Below are 18,442 nucleotides of genomic sequence, written 5' to 3'. Positions count from 1 at the left end.
TTTACTACAGGATTAATATCGGCACACAGCCTGTGTAGCACACAATGTATTATTCAATGCCCAGCACATGTTAGGATCACAGTGCGAATGAACAATCTGGACCAAGTGTCTGTGTACACTGGGTTGATGCACCCATCTCCTTGTCCAAGTCTGAGCACCTCAACTGCGGCACTGTCGGTCCATAGCCCCTGGCTGTGGGTGCACAGTGTCAACCTCACCTGTCCCAGAAGCCATTCTGTGATGCACACTAAGGCGCCTATCCGGGGGGCCGGGGTGTAATGCTGCTCCTGCCAATTTGGGCGTCCTTGTCTGTCGGAGTGAGCACTCCTGGGCCAGTAGTGCGAGCTGCCCACAGCTCATCCACAGCACATGTCACCTGTACCAGGGCCCTTGCCATGTCCTGGCTGTTGTGTGCCACCTCACACTGCATACTGATGCTGAGCCTTGACAGCACATTGGTTGCTGAGGAAAGGTGTTTGACCGCCCTGGTGTAGAGGTCTAGGCGCTGCATCTCCCTGCGCCTAGCAGCATGATCCGCCCTCAGTTCAGCACAGAGTGCCTCCAGGGCACCCGTCATTCCCATGAAACCAACCATGATTTGCCTCTGTATTGACCTGATATTTCTCTCCTGCAGGGGCTGGACTTCCAACATGTGCCCCTCCAGCCCTCTGAAGACTGTGTCCTCTTCTGGGACTGCTGCACTGGTGGATGCACGTGCCCTGCGCCTGGATGGTATTGGCAGGATTGGATCAGCACGTGCTCGATCACGGTGTCATGGCTCTGGCTGTCCCGGGACTGGTTGGACATCGCTATCGGTGTCCTGGGCTTCCTCCTCCAGCGGGGGCAATGGTGGCACTGCAATCTGCCTACTGCGTTTTGGAGGGATGACTGGGCTTCCCTCCTCCTCCATTCCCTCCTCCTCCTCTTGCCCTGTTGCCTCTGGGTTAGGAGAATCATCCTCGCCTCCACTGACTGTTCCCTGTGTTTCTGATGTGCACATACTGTTTGGGACTGGCTGGGTGTCAATGCTAAACTGTTATGTGCATGTGACTACATCTCCCATGGTGCATTACTGTGTGGGCTTGTGTACCTGCACTGGACTTTTAGTTTTGTTGTGGCCCTGGGTCTCTCCTGGGTGTGTGGGGGAAGTAGGGGGGTATCAGGGGTGTGATGGCATGCTTCTTACCTTGTCTTGGTTCCGGGGGGGTCGGAGCTGTCAAGGTCTGCCATGCCCATTACACTCTTCGGAAGCAGGGTCCCCTCAACCATTTCCTCGAGTGGTGTTGAGGAGGTGGCAGTCGAGGTCCCACCATCGGTCTTCTTGGCCAGCTCCAACCTTGCAGCGACCTTCTCCTTTGAGCGCTGGCGCATGTCGCACCAGCGCTTCCTGAGGTCTTCCATGCTTCGGTGGGTGATGCCAATTGCATTTACTTAACACTGGATATCAGCCCAAATCCTCCTCTTGCGTGTCTCAGGCACATGCAGGGACTTTTTTCCAAAGAAGTGCACGTGGCTAACGACCATTTCCTGAATCAGGACCTCCAGGTCACTTTCAGAGAACTTTTGTTCTCTTTTTCTGGGTGTCTCCCCCTGCTGCTGATTGTCCTTGCTGGCTATGTCTCCAAGCTCTGCCATTGTTTGTAGCACTACAGTGATCCCTCACCTCCACTCCTACTCTCTCACTGTGCTTCTAAGATTCAGGTGCAGCATGGGTAGTCACACTTCCTTGTTGTGATGTCATCATGCTGCACCTAAGTTTCCGATTCTCTAATTTGCGAATTTCGCAAATTTGCGATTTTTTAGTATAAGGAATCGCTATTTGAAATTTCACAATGGAAATAGCAATTTTTGGGGAATCGCTATTTTTGTGCGATTTTTTATTTACATACCATTTTGCGATTCTCAATTTGCGATTCGCAAAAAATCACACTTTTGGGAATCACAAAAGGGGGTTTGATACATGTGGCCCTATATGTGCAGAGAGATTTTTGACTAAGTGTTCCACATTGTCAGAGCTAGTCTCATCATCATCAATGCATTTCACTTTGGCAAACTTTTTCCTGTGACACACTTTAGCATAATGGCCAACAATATTAGAATTCGAACATCTTTGTTTCAAAGCAGGGCAAAATTTGCTAGAGGCTAAATGTGAACTACCATCACAGCGATAACATTTAAAATTGTCATTTCTTTTGGATGAATCATATTTTAATGACTTAGAATTAAACTTTCTGTTCTTGTCAGTAGATTTATCTTTTATTTTGCTGACGGTAACTTCAGTTTTATCATCCACTTTATCATCCTTTTTTAGAACTTTTGCACTCCGGCTGGATAATTCTGCCTTTCTCACAAGGGCTAAAATATCTTTTAGATCTGTATCACCATTGATCCATAAGTGATCTTGAATTGATTGGACCCTGGTATGCATAACCACTTGATCTCTCATAAATTGATCTTGTAAAAGATCAAATTTGTAGACATCAGCAATAAGCCTAAGGGCAGACACGTAATTATCAATAGTTTCATTAGGTACTTGGGGGCATATGTATCAAACTCCCCTTTAGCGAATCCTAATTTGCGATATTTTGCGATTCGCAAATTCAGATTCGCTAAACGGGATGTAAAAAATAAATTGCTAATCATTTGTGATTCCTTAAAAGTCGCAAATAAATCGCTGAATGCCGTTTTGCGATTTCTTAATAGCGAAATTCGCAAATTAAGAAATCGCAAAAACGGGAATCTGCAAGCCTGGTGCAGCCTGATGACATCACAACCAGGAAACTGGAGTGATTTCCTGCACCTGCTCACCTGAGCCACACCCAGAGGCTGCTTGTGGAGTGTGAGGAGGCTTTCCTGGAGACAGCAACCAGCAATGGATCCCACCCAAAAACAGCAGGGCAAGGATGCTGAGAAAAGAAAGCGAAAACACAAGTTTTCTGAAAAGGAGCAGGAGGTCCTCATTGAGGAGATGGTCTGCAGCCATGAGCTCCTCTTCGGGAAGAAGGCACTGCGTGTCCCAGAGGCCAGGAAGAGGAAAATCTGGCTAGAAATACAGAGCAAGGTGAATGCTGTTGGAGTCACCACACGTACCATCGAGGAGCTGCGCAAGCGGTGGTACGACATGCGCCAGAGGTCCAAGGAGAGGGTGGCAGCCAGACTGAAGGATGCCAATCAGACTGGAGGAGGACCATCCACTGCAGAGCAGCCAACCCCCCATGAGGAGCTCGTGGAGTCTACCCTCCTGGCTGAGAGCGTTGGTGGTGTGGCTGCAATAGACAGCTCCGACCCCTCATCCAGCAGACAAGGTAAGATGCATGCAAAATCAACCTGCACTCCTCCCCATCCCTTGCACACTTCCCCAAATGCGCATAGTAAACTCCCTAAATGTCAATCCAGGCCAGGTCTCACAGCACACCCAGCAATGCATCATGGGACTCGTAGTACTGTGTCTGACTGTGTGTCCATGACACCATCAAAATTAAAAGCAACATGTGTGTTTTGGGGATAAGTGAATGAAACTGTGTCAGAGGTTAGCCTTTAAATAATTGTAACTTTATTGAGTGCCACATGCAGACAGTAACACAAACTCATGTAGTCCCCTTTACATCCACAGCACATGGCATGCCACAAGCAGACAGCGCAGAGGCAGAGGAGCCTGCAGACCCTGCGGACTCCAGCGATGACACAGACCAGCAGCCAATTCAGCGCAGGAAGCGCGCACATGTGCCTCCACTGCCTCCATTTGAGGAGGAATTCCCAGCAACAGGGGATGATACCGACAGGAGAGAGGGGAGCCAGGGAGTGACAGAAATGCCCTGTCATGACGCACAAACACCAAGGCGAAGGGCACAGGCGACATCCAGATCAAGGCCCAGGAGCAGCACTGCAACAGAAGCAGAAGGGTCCGTGTTCTCCGGCTTGGAAGAGAGCATGCTGCAGGAACAGCGCCTGCAAAGTAAGGCACTGCGGTCAATACATCGCCAGCTATGCCGCATGCATAAGGACAATAGGAACATGGCAGCGGCAATCCATGAGCTCTGTGACACTTTGAGGGACACCCAAACTGCCAATGACAGGGCTGGACAACATGCCAATGAACGCCTACACAATTATACGAAGGCAGTGAACCGCCTCTGCACCACCACCAGCGCACTCACACGCAGGAGCGTAACAATGCAGGTAGACATGGCACATTGCTGCCAGGACATTGCACGAGGGCTTGCGCAGGTAACCACTGCTGTGGAGCAGCTGCAGACAACCAATGCTGGTGGCAGCGCACTAATGGCCTCTGCTGAGAGTGAGGACACATCAAGTCGCAGCAGCATCACTCCAACCTTGCCAGGTGAAAGACGCCGCAGTGCCAGACAGGTTGCAGGCGAAGGGAGCACCATGGGGGGCACTCACCCTGGACGGCACCGACGGAGGTGATCATCTGCGGGGACACTGACTGCAACACGGGTGCATTAAGCCGAAAACGCTGTTTGCACTATTACTTGTGCCTTCTCTGCACTGTGTCTACAACATGTGCTGGGGACAATTACTATTTCTTGCATGTGAAGTGTGATTAAACACTTAACACATCATCAAGCTTTGTTGTCTCATTTCATCATTACTCAGCTAAAAGTAGTTTTGTGTGATCTCAGTCCGTCTCTGGCATCCAGCAGCTGCCCCAACTCCTGCTGCTGGTCTGGCAGGGGGAGCAGGGCGCTCGTCATCCAATGTGTCTGTATCGGTCACATCAATTGGGGTGCCTTTCCTCATTGCCATGGTATGTAGCATTGCACAGGTTGCCACGATTTTACAGCAGGTCTCAGGGCTGTATTGCAGTGCGCCTCCACTTTTATGCAGGCACCTGAAGCGGCTCTTCAGGATTCCAAAGGTTCGCTCAATGACACAGCGTGTAGATCTGTGTGCCCTGTTGTAGCTCCTCTCACTTGCAGGATCCAGGTATGGGGTCAGCATGAAGTCACACACTGCATAGGCACTGTCACCTGCATGGAAAAAAACACAATAGGTAAGTCAATGTCCCCCCCCCTCAAGTGATGTAGTGGATGTATTGATGTGTGCAATGTATTTACCAAGCAGGTACCCCTCCCCACACTCTCCAGCACTCAGACGTCTGTGTATTCCACTGTGTCGGAAGATGAAAGAGTCATGTGTACTGCCGGGGTATTTGGCTACGATGTCTGTGATGAGATACTTAGCATTGCACACAATCTGTATGTGGAGGGAATGGTTGCATTTCTGATTCCTGTAGACATATTCAGTTGCTGCTGGGGGTGTGATGGCCACATGGGTCCCGTCAATGCAGCCAATGACGTGGGGGAAACGTGCAATCTGGTAGAAGTCCAGTATTGTCTGCTGTAATGCCTGTTGGGTGGTGGGGAAGTAAATGTGCTGTGAGAGCCTCAGTAGCATTGCATCTAGGAAGGCATGGAAGAAGCGCGAAAGTTCACTCTGTGACACCCCACCAACCTCTGCTATGACCCGTTGAAAACTCCCTGACGCCAGGAGGTGCAGGGAGCACAGGACCTGCACATGTGTGGGAATTGTTTGTGTCCTGCGTGTAGGGTGCTCCAAGTGGGGTTTCAGCTCCTCAATCAGGTCCATTATGGTCTGTGGGTGCAGTCTGTACTTGTCATAGATGTCCTCTTCAGTGTTCTGGAACAGAGTGATGCGTAGCCTGAATATACGTTCCTGTCTCATTCTCCTCTGAGCAAGGGCTCGAATACGCAGCCTCCTGGCTATCACGAACATTGCTGCCATTGTGGGTGGGTCTGTTGCATTTTGGGGTGGTTTAAGTACCTTGCACTAGTTTACCACCTGCAAGCAATTGGTGTTAATAGCGATTTCTTAAATTGCGATTTTCGTGAAATCGCAATTAGCGACTTTTTCATACATATGTTTGCGATTTCTTAGTTTGCGATTTCTTGTTAGCGATTTTCGCTCAGCTAAGAAATCGCAAATTAGGAAATCGCAAGCAAATTCGCAGTTTCAATGTTTCGCAGCCTAAGAAATCGCTAATTTAGCGATTTCCTAGTTTTCTGTGTGGAAGTGTGTCATACATATGAAAGTGCGAAAAATCAGTCGCAAACGCTGTTTTTAGCGATTCGCAGTGTTTGCGACTAATTTTTCCTTTCATACATATGCCCCTTGCTTCCTATAAAAAAAATTATATCTTGTTATTCCAATGCATACTTTGGGTGAGAAATGGTTATCAAAGTCTTTCAATATAACAAGAAACTCGTTAGCGTTTCCACTTACAACTCCTTTTGGCATGTGATCATAAGTTTTTAACCCTCCTGGTCCAATAGAATATAAGAAAAGAGTTTTTTTCCTATCTGCCGGCATTTTGTTATCTTCATCAACAGCCTTGATAAAGTTTAAAAAATATGCCTTCCATTCTAACCAATTCATGGAAGGTGCAATCCCTGCAGGCCAGAAAGCTTGAGGCTGAATAGTAACATTTTGCTGTGTTGCCATGACGAACTATTACGAAAATACAGAAAATATGAAAGAAATAAATGCAGTATTTTAAATAAATTGAAGAATACAGTACCAGTAGTGATATGCTGTGAATAAATACGATGAGAGTGGCTTTCCGGAGCGAAGAAACAAGAGTATTTCGATGCCTGTGTAAATCCAAGATGGCATCACGCAATTGCCCTGGTACGTGACCTTCGATGACGAAAAACACGTAGGACTAACGTGGTGACGAACGATGCGTGTCAGCGCACCGTAATACTAACAAGTGAACAGTTGAGCCCCAACATTCTATAGGACTCGCGCTGTCGACTCGTGCAATGTGTTTTGAAGAATGCTTCAATAAAAGTAAGTTAAATACAAAACAAACACATCTTTTTGTTGAAAAATCATGCGCAGAATAGAAACACTTGCAGAATCAGTTTGTAATCCACAGGTGGAGCCAATCAACATAAATTCCGGAATTTCACCAAAAATTAAGTATTTGAATAAAATCCGTGGGTTCTTGATGTCGATGTCCAGGAAAACTCTTCGCCAAATTTGTTAAGCAAAGGACACCATAATCCAATTAGGATTTAAGGATTTATTCCAAGAAAAGGACATTGACAGAGCACACCACCTTCAGTCCTTCTCCCTGGCAAACCGCAGATCAGAATGCTGGTTGTAAGGTGAACGACTGAGGCCTGGAACATACAATTTAAAAGCAAACAATATGTGGTAACTGTAAAACATTTCTCGCGCAGAGACACGAGGTATACAATTAACTTTAAAGGGAAACACAACAAGTGGTCACTGCTGTGGCTGTGATGGATGCAAGGTGTATTTGTGAGGGCGAGTGAAGAGGAGCACAGGTGTCTGGAGGGGTGGTAGAAGTTCAGACAATGGAGGAAGGTCTGAGGTCATGTAGGGCTTTGTAGGCATGGTTGAGGATCTTGAAGTGGCATCTCTTCTAGATGGGGAGCCAGTGGAGGTCTCTCAGGTGGGAGGGTGATGTGGGTTAATTTGTGAAGGTCAAGGATGAGTCTGGATGCAGCATTCTGTATGGTCTTCTGAGGTTTTGGGTACAGATGCTGTTGTAGAGGGCATTGCAATAGTCAATGTGACTGGTGACAAGTGTCTGAGTGACAGTCTTTCTGGTGTTCGTTGGGATCCATCCGAAGATTCATGAGCATGTGCAGTGTTTTGAAGCAGGAGGAGGTGGCTGCATTGACTTGTCATTTCATGATTAGTTGGCTGTCGTGGATGATGCCAAGGTTGCGTAGGTGGTTGGTCAGTGTGGGTGTAGGTCCGAGTTCTTCAGGGCACCAGCTGTGGTCCTATTCGAAGGTTTTCTTCCCAAAGATCAGTACTTCAGTCTTGTCGGATTGAGTTGGAGGCAGGGGTCTCTAATCCATTTAGCTACGTTGGTCATGGCATTGCAGAAGTTGGTTTTAGCGTTTGAGGGGTCTTTGGTGCACTAGAGGATCAGTTGAGCACAGTCTGCATAGGACATTATGTTCAGTCCATGGGATCTGATGACTTCTGTGAGGGGGTCATGTAGATGTTGAACAGGGTGGAGTTGAGGGATGATCCTGGTAGAACACCACATTTTATGTCTTTGGGTGTGGAGGTGAAGGGGGACAGTTTGATGCTCTGTGTGTGTTGTGTAACGAAGGAGGCAATTCAATTGAGGGCCTCTGTCTGTATATCTATGTTGTTGAGTCTGTTGATTTGGGTGTTGTGGGATACAGTGTTGAACGCAGTGGAGAGGTTGAGGAGAATAAGGGCCACAGTTTCTGTATGGTCGATGTGTGTTCTAATGTAATCTGAGGTGGCAAACAGCGCAGTCTCAGTGCTGTGGTTGGCAGAGAATCCTGATTGTGAGGCGTCCAGTAGGTGGTTTTGTTCCAAGAATTCGGTGAGCTGCTGGTTGATGGCTTTCTCAAGTACTTTGGCCAGGTAGGGGAGCAAGGTGATCGGATGATAAGTTTTGAGATTGCTGGAGTTGGCGGAGGCTCTCTTTAGGCGGGGTCTGAAATCTGAGTGTTTCCATCCATCCAGGAAGGTTGCTGTGGAGATGGAGGTGTTGAGGATGCTGGTGAGTTGTGTGCTGATTAGGTGTATAGCAAGTTTGTAGAGGTGGTGGGAGCAGGTTTCGGTGGGCGCTCCGTCCGGAGTGGATGTAAGACATGATGGCTGAGGTGGACAAGGCGGTGAGCAGAGACTAGGTGGCAGTGGTTTGGCTAATATTCGCTAGTTGGTTGAGGTCATTGGAGGTGAGGGTGGCAGGTAGAAAACTGAAATTTTTGTTGATGTTGGTGATCTTGGTGTGGAAGTAGTCTGAGAGGATGACACAGAGTTCTTGGGAGCCGTGGATGGTGTTTTCTGTAGCTGTCAGGCTGGAGAATGTATTTACTATTTTGAAGAGTTCCTTTGTGTGGTTGGCTATGGAGTCAATGCTTTATTGGACTCCTTGATGTACCGGTGATATTTGCTGAGGGGTGTTTTGTAAGCTGCTCTGGCAGCGGGGCTCTTAGTGGCACGCCATTGTTTCTCCAGTTGGTGGTAGTTGCGTTTGGTGGTCCTGAGTTCTGGGGTGTACCAGCTGGCATGTTTGGAGGGCTTGTTGAACTTTGTATGTTGCGGTGGGGTGGCTCTGTCAGCATTGTTGGTGATCGTGTCGTTGAAGTTCTAGACGCATGGTCGAGGTCTGTTGAGGTCTCAGGTTGAGAATTGGTGAGGCCCTGTGACCACTGAGTTTCAGTGGCCTTGCTCCATCGGCAGAGGGAGGAGGTCTGACGTCAGCTGATTGTGATGGTGTGCTGGGCATCAGTGATGGTGAAGAGTACGATGGCGTGGTCAGTCCCGATGAATTCTGTGGTGTGGCTGAATTTGATTGTGTCGCTGGAGGTGAAAATGGGGTTCGTTGTGTGTCTGGCTTTGTGTGTTGATTCAGTGACAAGTAGGGTGAGGTCGAGGTTGTTCAAATTCTCCAGGAGGATGGTAAAGTTGGTGTTGTTACCAGTGACATACCTTGGGTGTTCCGTCCACACTGGGTGGCACTTTTTGGGGGGCAGTTGTGAGCACAAGGTATGTTTTCTCTCCCTCATTGTCGTCTGTTGACACACCTCTCACTTGTCGTCTTTCAACACACCCCTCTCTTACTTGCACGGCCGTCACTGGGCTGCAAACTGAGGGTTCACCCCGGGTGGCAAAAGCTCTAGTTATGCCACTGGTCGTTGAGGTCGTCGATGTAGAAGCTGAAGTCACCAAGTAGGATGTAGTGGTGAGAGCCAGTTGCTAGGGGGCAATGTAGTTGGGGATTGTATCGCAGAAAGTTGCTCGGGGTCCCGGAGACCTTTTAGGCAAGGGTGACTTTTATCGTGGTCTTTGTGTCAGTTTGTAGTAGGAAGTTGAGGTGCTTCATGAGAGGTGTGGAGTCGTCAATAGTGACGGTGCATCTGATGGTTTCCTTCAAGATGCTGGCAATGCCTTGTTCGTTGGGGCGATCTTGGTGTATCATCTTGCAGCCTCCGGGAGTGGCATGGTGATGTTGGGGTTCATGGAGCGGTTGAGCCATGTTTCATTGATGAAGCCAGCCTCCGTGATGAGGGTGGTGATGGTGTCTGAGTTTCCATGGCATGTTTGTCGAGTGAGCGGGCATTGTGCAAGACACAATGGACTGGTTTCAGGGTGTTCTTGGTCTTGTGGGCAGGAGTACTATGGAATCGTTCATAAGTTGTGTTACTGATGGTGATGGTGTGCTAGGCATCGGTGATGGTGAATGTAGGAAGTGGGGTCCTTATCGCTTACCGCTGCCACCAAAAGATGGAGGCGGGAGTCCCCGACCCCTCGCTTCAACGTTAGGCTAAGCAAGGACCCTTTCTGAGATAGCCCTGCTCACCTCCTTAGTAGCTTGGCATGAGCAGCCAGGCTTATCTCCAAGGCACGAGTGTTCAGTATGAGCAACCACACTTACAGTAACCCCATGATGTCATCACAAATAGACTGCACACGAGTTTTGATAAAATGAGTATAATCTTTATATAAGCAATTGTACGATACAACCACACGAATAACCCTGGTTGTAGTTCGCGAAGCTACGCAAAGATGTTTTTGCACTACACGAGCCACGCGTTGGGGCGCATTGGGGCGCATTGGGGCGTCCATTCGCGATGTGTTTTTCTTGTTCGGGAGCGTGTTGTGCTTGTTCGAGGCACTGTTTGCATGCTCGGGGGATAATATCTCGTGAACTTACCCATGCGGTCGCCAATGAACGCGGCCATCTTGTTTTTCAATTGTCCCGCCCGCTCGCGATGCCTTATTTCCTGTTCCGGGTCGCTTATAGCGTGTTCGCGATGCGCATGTCATGTTTGGGAGCGCATTTTACTTGTTCGCGACGATTATTGCGTGTTCGCGAGAAATATCGCGCGAACTTACCCACGAGGTCGCGAATGGGCGCGGCCATCTTGTTTTTCACTCTATGCTATGGTTCTGGGCCTACTTTTCTATCCTCCCTTAATCTTTGGAATCCTTAGTTTTTTACACAGTTTTTCTGACTTTTTTTTATTTATCATCTATCTCTCTCTGTCCCTAAGTTTATATTTTGCATTTTATTTCTACTTTTACTGTGTTTTTTTTACTTTATATTACTTCATTCTTTAAGCTACCACTTCTTCCCCCTAACTTTCTTTTTTCCCTTCTAACTTTTCTTTTCCGCCACCCACCCCAGAACCATGGCCCAAGGGCACTGCCACTAACGGCTCAAAGGGCAAGGCGCCTGCGCCCAAGAGCCGCCTGCCTTGCAGCAGAATGCGCCCTGCAGGGGTGCAGGCCCGGCAGCTTTTTGGTGAGGCAGACGTGGCCGCCCTTGTTTTTTTTATCCAGCACCACCTCCCCTTGACCTTGGCAGGAGGCGGCAGGCCCGGCTCCGGGTACGGTACACAGGAGCGGCACCGTCGGTGGGCGAATGTGCACCGGGCAGTGTTTCGGTGCTCAGGGGTCCGGCGCACCCATAGCCAGCTGGCCCACCGGTGGTCTGACATCCTGGACCGGGAGCAGGACCTGTTGGACCTGCTAGGTGTCGAGGTCGTTGGGCTTGGTGAGTAACTTAGTATAAGTATTGTTGTGTATACATTTTTGACGAATAACAAGATTACTGCTACTAACGTTGCTGGTAAATTACTTTTCAAAATCTTCTGTGATTGTAGGACCCAGGTGCTCGGCGCTACTCTTACTTGTTTGCAACTTTGCACTAGCTTGGGCTGATTAATGTAAGAGTTTATTTTAGAGAACTGAAGTTAGGTAATGCTATTGCTAGAGTGACTCTTGTCCTTCCATGTGAAATAGTGGTGGATGGATACTAGGTTTAGTTAGTATTAGTTCAGAATTTTTTTACGGTCTGCATGACGCCTCCTCTGTCACTGCGTGCTGCTTACCCCAGTCCTCCGTAGAACCTTTTGTAGTTTGTTTAGTGAGTGGTAGGCTTCGCAGGGTCAGTCAGCAGCAGAACAAGATCAGATGCAACCAACCCACAATTTGGTGTATGCACAAATTTATGCATGTGTCCTCCATCTCATCTATGCATTTTTGATGGCTAAAAAAAATGAAAATGCAGACTTAGTGAACAATTGGCCCGTCTGGAATAGGTGGTCTAGGTCAGGTGGTACTTAGGCTTCGTTAGTATTTGGAATCAGAATGATTATGGAACACTGGAGTGTTCATAAATAAGTAGACGAACCGTGAATCCAGCAAGCAGCCTAGTAGTCGATTCATCTGATTAGATAGGTCAATTTTATTGCAATTGTTGTTTCCTAAAATGTTTTTTGACTTTTTAAAAAAAAAGATTTATTTGTTTCACAGCACTCCTTAATGTTTGTCTCTTTCTTTATTATATCTTGCATGAACATCAGCACCACCCAGGGGCAAGAAGACAGGGTCCGATTCGGCGGGACAACAACAACCAGGAGAGGACCGCTCCTCTACCGAGGCTCCTGCTGCTGGCCCCAGTAAGTCCTCCAGTGGTTAAAAATAACAATTATATTTCCTAACTTTTACTGCATCTTTTTTTTCTGAACTATTAATTATGGTTCCACTTTCTAATTCTATTTTTTACAAAAGCTTCTTTGACCTTGACTATCTGTTTCCAAATTCTGGTTATCCCTGCCTCTAAGTTCCTCTAGCTGCCTCTGCTATGACTCTCTATACTACTACTACTATTAGTCTGTCTGTAGCTAAGCTTGCCCAGTTGGCCACTCTTTATTGAAGGTTTTCTTTGGAATAAAACTCAGATTGACCAATAGCTCTAGCCACTGTGTCCTGTCCTTTGGTTTGTCCTCTTCTAGTCTTCTTACTCTTGAGGCTTTGACAATTCCCACCAACAAAATGCCCAACCAGACATTTGACTAGTATTTTGGATAGGATAGTACATACTACTACTGTTGTAGGGATTCTGCAGAGCCACATACAAAACTATGCACAAGAAAATAGGATGTTGGTGATGGGAGGTTGGACCTTGCTCACACCTCAGTCAGAAGAACCCACAATCCCCTGACCGACTAGCTGTAGTGACTCATTAGGTCCCGACCTCCCACACAAAGATACACAATGATGATGAGACAGACAACCCAGAAAATAATAACACCCTTTTGCTCACTCACTTGTTTAAGTCCACCCAACCACACCAAATACCACAGAGTCTATGTGTAAGTTCAAAATGTTTATTTTCAAATCAGTAACAAGCTCTGTACGTCGTTCTATGAAATTATTACTTCAGCCAGCTTCAACAGCAAAAAGCATAAGATTAAAACAGTAAACATTTACAAGTGCATGACAAGACAAAAGATCTGTGTGAATTCTGGAAGACCCCTCACCGTAGAACGTAGAAATACTGGTTACATCATGCATCATAAGCGCTGCAAATCTCGGGTTTGCAGAAGGGAATCTTACGCATATTATGAGAAAAATGGTGCGCGTTAGATAGTATACTGCAAAAATGCAAGCATTTCGCAGTCATGGCAAAAAGTGTAACATGTACATGTGATGGCTAAGCAATACGGACTAACCGAACTCCATAACAAAGTGGCTTGTTTTTCGACCTCTTCACTTATACGCAACCGTCATGTGGCCTCAAAGGCGCCTACTGCACAACAAGCTGCGAGGTATAATATGCGCAAAAAGAGTAGTAGGCATGATCAATTTAAAAGGGTTACATGGCTCAGGCTAACTTTCTAAAGAGTAGAGTAGGACTAGATGACCCTAGGGACCATATAACACTACTAGTGTCTGTCTACTGATTCTACTCTAGTACCCGATTTGGATTAGTGATGATGTATGTTGTATTAACTTTTTTTTCAATCTTCCTAGTGAAAACTAATAAAATAGGGGGAGGTGTACAGGCATCTAAATATATGTAATGTTTTTTCTAGGCATACTACCAACCACCAGTGCTGGCGGTGTGGTACTGTAAAATTCGGAACCGTGTAGGTGGCATGGTCCCACCATGCCAATTTTGGTATCAGCGAACCGCAAATGAGTAACGCGTTATGCATGAGCATTTTCGGCATGTTTCACTAATAAATTCACCGTCCATATGGTACCACATAGTGAACCCTTTGGGTTCCATTTTAGAACAGTAGCCATTTTGTGGTTGCCCTCACATAGGCTGCGCACTAAGGCCATGCTCGGGCCTAAAGGACACGTACACCTTCTGTGACTTCTCTCTGACCTGTGCAAACCGACTCCGCTGCCCGAGGTCAATCCTGTCCGGCCAGTTGCTTCCACGCGGCCTAATGTGATTAGCATCAGGGCTCGACCCATCATAAAGCCCCTGTTCGCACACGATCTCTGACTAAGCTATTTTCACACCTGACTCTGTTTCCTACTTTATGACTTGTTTTACGAGCAGGAGGTGCCCGTTTTATTGGGGTCCGCTGTTATCTGATGAGGGTTCTGAGCCTCGCGGGGTACAATGACTGCATGCTTAATTAATTGAAATGTGGGATTGTCATTATGGCTCTGCTGTTCCTTTGAAACTAAAATATGTGAATGACTACTTGTAAAACAGGGGCGGTGTTGCCCCCAAAGCGTAATTTTGTGTATATAAGTAAAGACTGGTTTTTGGTTCGGGAGCAGTCTCCTGAGAACATACATCGTGTTGTACTTCTCGGATACCTGTGATTGGTCTGCAGCCAATAAAGACGATCTTTGATTCCACCTAGAAGACTCTGTGTTTCTGTGGGTCTGAAACAGGAAGAATCCGAAGTCTTAGGGTGTGTTCCCCTGCACCGCTGGGTTCGAAAAACCCGGTACTTCAGTTGGCGCCCAATGTGGGGCGATTTCAGTGGTACCGGTCCAAGCCAGAGGTTCGTGAGGAGCTTCGTGTGGAAATTCTGGAGGAAGGCCACCACTTCATCGACCCCTGCATGTCAACGTGGTCCGAAAGTCTTTTCTGCGAGGTTCTCCGCGTCCCGACGGCTATGAAGGACTGCTGCCCTGATTAATCGCCCTGTTTTGGACCCTTGACGATTTTGTAGAGCGAAACAAGTGAGAGAGTCTTCTGGTGAAGTCATCGATACCTCAGTTAAGTATAAGTGGAGCGTCTCCCAGTTCGTTTGGTATCCTTCGGGATTTTGGTATCCTTCGGGATCGCTTTGATTTGGGTCTTGCAAGTGCCAAAGCCAGAGGACTCGTGTATTCACGAGACTATCGTATTCGATAATCCTTTGAAGTTTGAAACTAGACTAGTGAGCGAAGATGCCTGGTTCTAGTATATTTGGAAATTTGTTTTGTTTTGGTTGTAAAAGGGACTCCCGATTGGAGGATTCATGTCCGGTTTCTCCAATTGGAACTCCAACTTATGAGCTTTATGTGAAACATGGCGTGGGCCCCATTACGTATAATGAAGTATGGGTCTGATACACCAGAAAGGATGGTGTTTTAAAATGGCCCCAAAATGGTAGTTTCGACACAGAGATCCTAGATAATTTAGAAGTTAAATTGTTCAAGAAGAAAGCCCGGCCGGCGATGTTTGATTCCTTCCGCCTATGGCGAAAGGAAGCCAAACAAAAAGAAATTAAGTTAGCAAAGAAAAATAAAAGAGAGAGAGGTATGTTGATAATGCAAGCAGCTTTGCAGTTTAAGGATAATGAAGAGGACCGAATGAATGAGCAGTTGCACAGGCAACGCAAACTAGTCATTGATAAATGTTATCCAGCTTTGCCACCCCTTCAGCAAGATGAGTCAAAAGAGAAAGATTCCCTAATGTCACATTTGCTAAGTTCGCCACCCCCTTATGCGCAAAATGCCACAGCGCCTCCACAGCCCATAAAAGTGCAGCCTCCAGCTAATGCGCAGCAAGCTTTCCCGCAGCCGCCAGCTCCTCCTCAGCCGGCTCCTATCCTGGTAGCACAGCCTTCCCAAGGGCCACTGATTTTGCTACCTACCACTTCTGCGACCCCTGCGACTTTACCTAGCACATCAGCTGCCTCCCTTGCTGCCCTACCTGTTACTACTCCTGTATCTGTATCTCCACCCGTTTTTCTTTCCTCTGTTTTTCCCCCGGTTCTTGCCTCGACTTCTCCTTCTGCAAGACAACGAATAGCTAGTGCAGTCACTAGCCTTATATCACCCATCTTTGGGTCGTCTACTACGACCCCTGGTCCACAACATAAGCAGTTATGTAGTCAAATACCTGGTTCTAGAGAGAAAGAAGAACTGGACCGCATGGCACGTAGATGGATTGTTTATCCTTCTAGATATAATGTAGAATCTGTTGTTAGTGTTTTTCATCAGTGGGAAGCGCCACAACAGCAGCACGTTTTTGAGAAAATGTGTGAAATCCTATGTGAGGAATTGGAAGATAATGATTTAGACTCCAGTCCGCAAGAGTTGTGTCAAGTGAGATTTGAATTTGGAAAAGGTACGATTGTGGGTTCTGATGTTGAGAAAGCAGTTGCGACACTGCTGTCTTTCAGGAATGGGGATTGTCAGCAGTCGTTATTTGGACAGGAATTCCCTGAAGGGACACAGGTAAAAGTGCGACAATACCCGATGCGTGAGGTTCCTCCAGTCTGGAGACCTGGTGATGCTGCTGCTAATCCGCCTGTTTTGCCACATTTTCAGCGAGTTTGGGTATATGTTCCCTGGAAACGATCTGAAGTTTTAGCGCTTAAGCAGACATTGCCTGACCCCCGTAAGAACCCTGCAGGATATTATAAGGAGTTATCACAGACTGCAGAATCGTGTGTCATGAACCTGGCTGACATAGATATGTTGTTCGGAAATGTTGTTCCACAGCCTTTGTGGGGATTGATTCGTAATGCAGATCATGCTGCAGAACTAGGTGACACATGGGGTAATATCATTAATGCAGACAAAAGACAGGTTGGTGGTGCCAAGCCTGAGCCCGTGGTAGCAGAACTCCCTGGTAGAATAATTAATTATATGAAAACTTTAATGCCCGCAATACGTGTAAATTGGGATAAATTATCCGCATGCAAACAGAAGAAAGATGAAACAGTGTCCGATTTCTTCACCAGGTTTGAAGAAACATTTATCGACCACAGTGGTCAGGACATGAGTACAGAAGGTGGCCAACGGTTATTTGTTGATAAATTTGTGCATAATTTGCTTCCAGAGTTGTGTAAGAAATTAAAAGATTCGGAGAGTTCTTGGGCCGTTTCCTCTTCAGCGCAAATACTGGCTACTGCACAGTATTACAAAAATAGGGATAAAGATGAGAAGGATAGAACAGACAAGAAAATGAAAGAATTGAAAACGAAGGTTCTTTTACAGCAGGCTTATCCGCCACGTGCAGGTCAGAATAATTATAGGCAAACCCAGGGTATCTACCAGCAACCCCAACAGTTCCAGAATAATCAGCAAATGTATGGGTATTATCAACCACGTGTCCCTATCGGTCCCAATCAATGTTCACATTGCAAGGAGGAGGGTCACTTTCAAAATAATTGTCTTAGATTGTTGCAGCGCACAAATAATGCTTATGGCGCAAGAGGTAGAGGTGGTCAGCAAGCCCCAAGAGGTAGAGGGCGTGGAAATGTTCCCCAGAACGCGCGACCTCTTCCGCCCCAAAATACGATAGTTTTGATCAGCAAGCCAATGCAACTGGCAAGACAGCTCAGTACTATAATAATGACTACTATGCAGAAGATGATAATACGGAAAGTAATGATTACTAGGACAGCCATAGACAGAGAGAGGGAGTTGTTTCAGTGCCAGTGGATCAGAGCGGACCGTATGTTAAGGTGACTACAGCGGGTATAACAGAGCCCTTTCTGCTGGACACTGGTGCTGCAAAGAGTTCTATTATGCGCTCCAAACTCCCTGGTGCGCCTTTGTCTGGTGAAATGAATGTTTCCGTAGGTTTTTCTGGCGCCCCGGTTAGGAACCCGATCTCAAGTCCTATGGCCCTTTCTGTTGGACCTTGTGAGCTGAAAGCACCCCTCATCCTAACGACAGGATGTAATGAAAACTTGTTAGGATTGGATCTGTTGAAGAGATTACATGCGACATTATATTGTTCCCCCTCAGGAGTACAACTTACGCTGGGTAAGGAAGTGATTTCTCCCATGTATTCGTCAAAGAATGAACTACCAGCTGAATTGTCGTCTCTTCCTGATGCCCTTTGGGCCACTGGCCCTAATGATGTGGGCCTTTTGGAAATACCGCCGTATGTTGTCACTTTAAAAGCCAATGTTAAATTGCCCCGCATTCCCCAGTACAAGATCTCTAAGGAAGGTGAAAAAGCGTTGTTAGCAATTATCTATGATTTAAGTGAGAAGGATGTCATTGACGAGACAAGAGGCAACGTTTGCAATAGTCCGGTTCTGCCGGTTTTAAAACGTACTGACCCCTCTCAGCCACCTGTTTACAGATTTGTGATCGATCTTAGAGAGGTCAATAAGGTTGTTGTACCACAGTTTCCAGTGGTCCCTGATATAACCGCCTTGTTGACTATGAT

The 18,442-nt window shown here is 47.0% G+C and overlaps 1 protein-coding gene across 1 annotated transcript in view; it reads left to right on the top strand.

Annotated features, from left to right (window-relative positions):
- The first annotated feature begins 2,968 nt into the window (after positions 1-2,968).
- The window catches only part of LOC146810802 (uncharacterized), a 78,094-nt gene continuing 62,620 nt past the window's right edge, over positions 2,969-18,442 (top strand). Inside the window, exons 1-2 of the mRNA XM_085614999.1 lie at positions 2,969-3,305; positions 3,614-3,801. Coding sequence (XP_085471125.1) covers positions 2,969-3,305; positions 3,614-3,801 — 525 coding nt within the window. The remainder of the gene's footprint in view (positions 3,306-3,613; positions 3,802-18,442) is intronic.

The sequence above is a fragment of the Triturus cristatus genome, chromosome 7 (assembly GCF_964204655.1).
Source record: "Triturus cristatus chromosome 7, aTriCri1.1, whole genome shotgun sequence".
NCBI lineage: Eukaryota > Metazoa > Chordata > Amphibia > Caudata > Salamandridae > Triturus > Triturus cristatus.
Note: the sequence above shows the minus strand (reverse complement) of the source record. Positions and strands in the feature narration are given on the sequence as shown.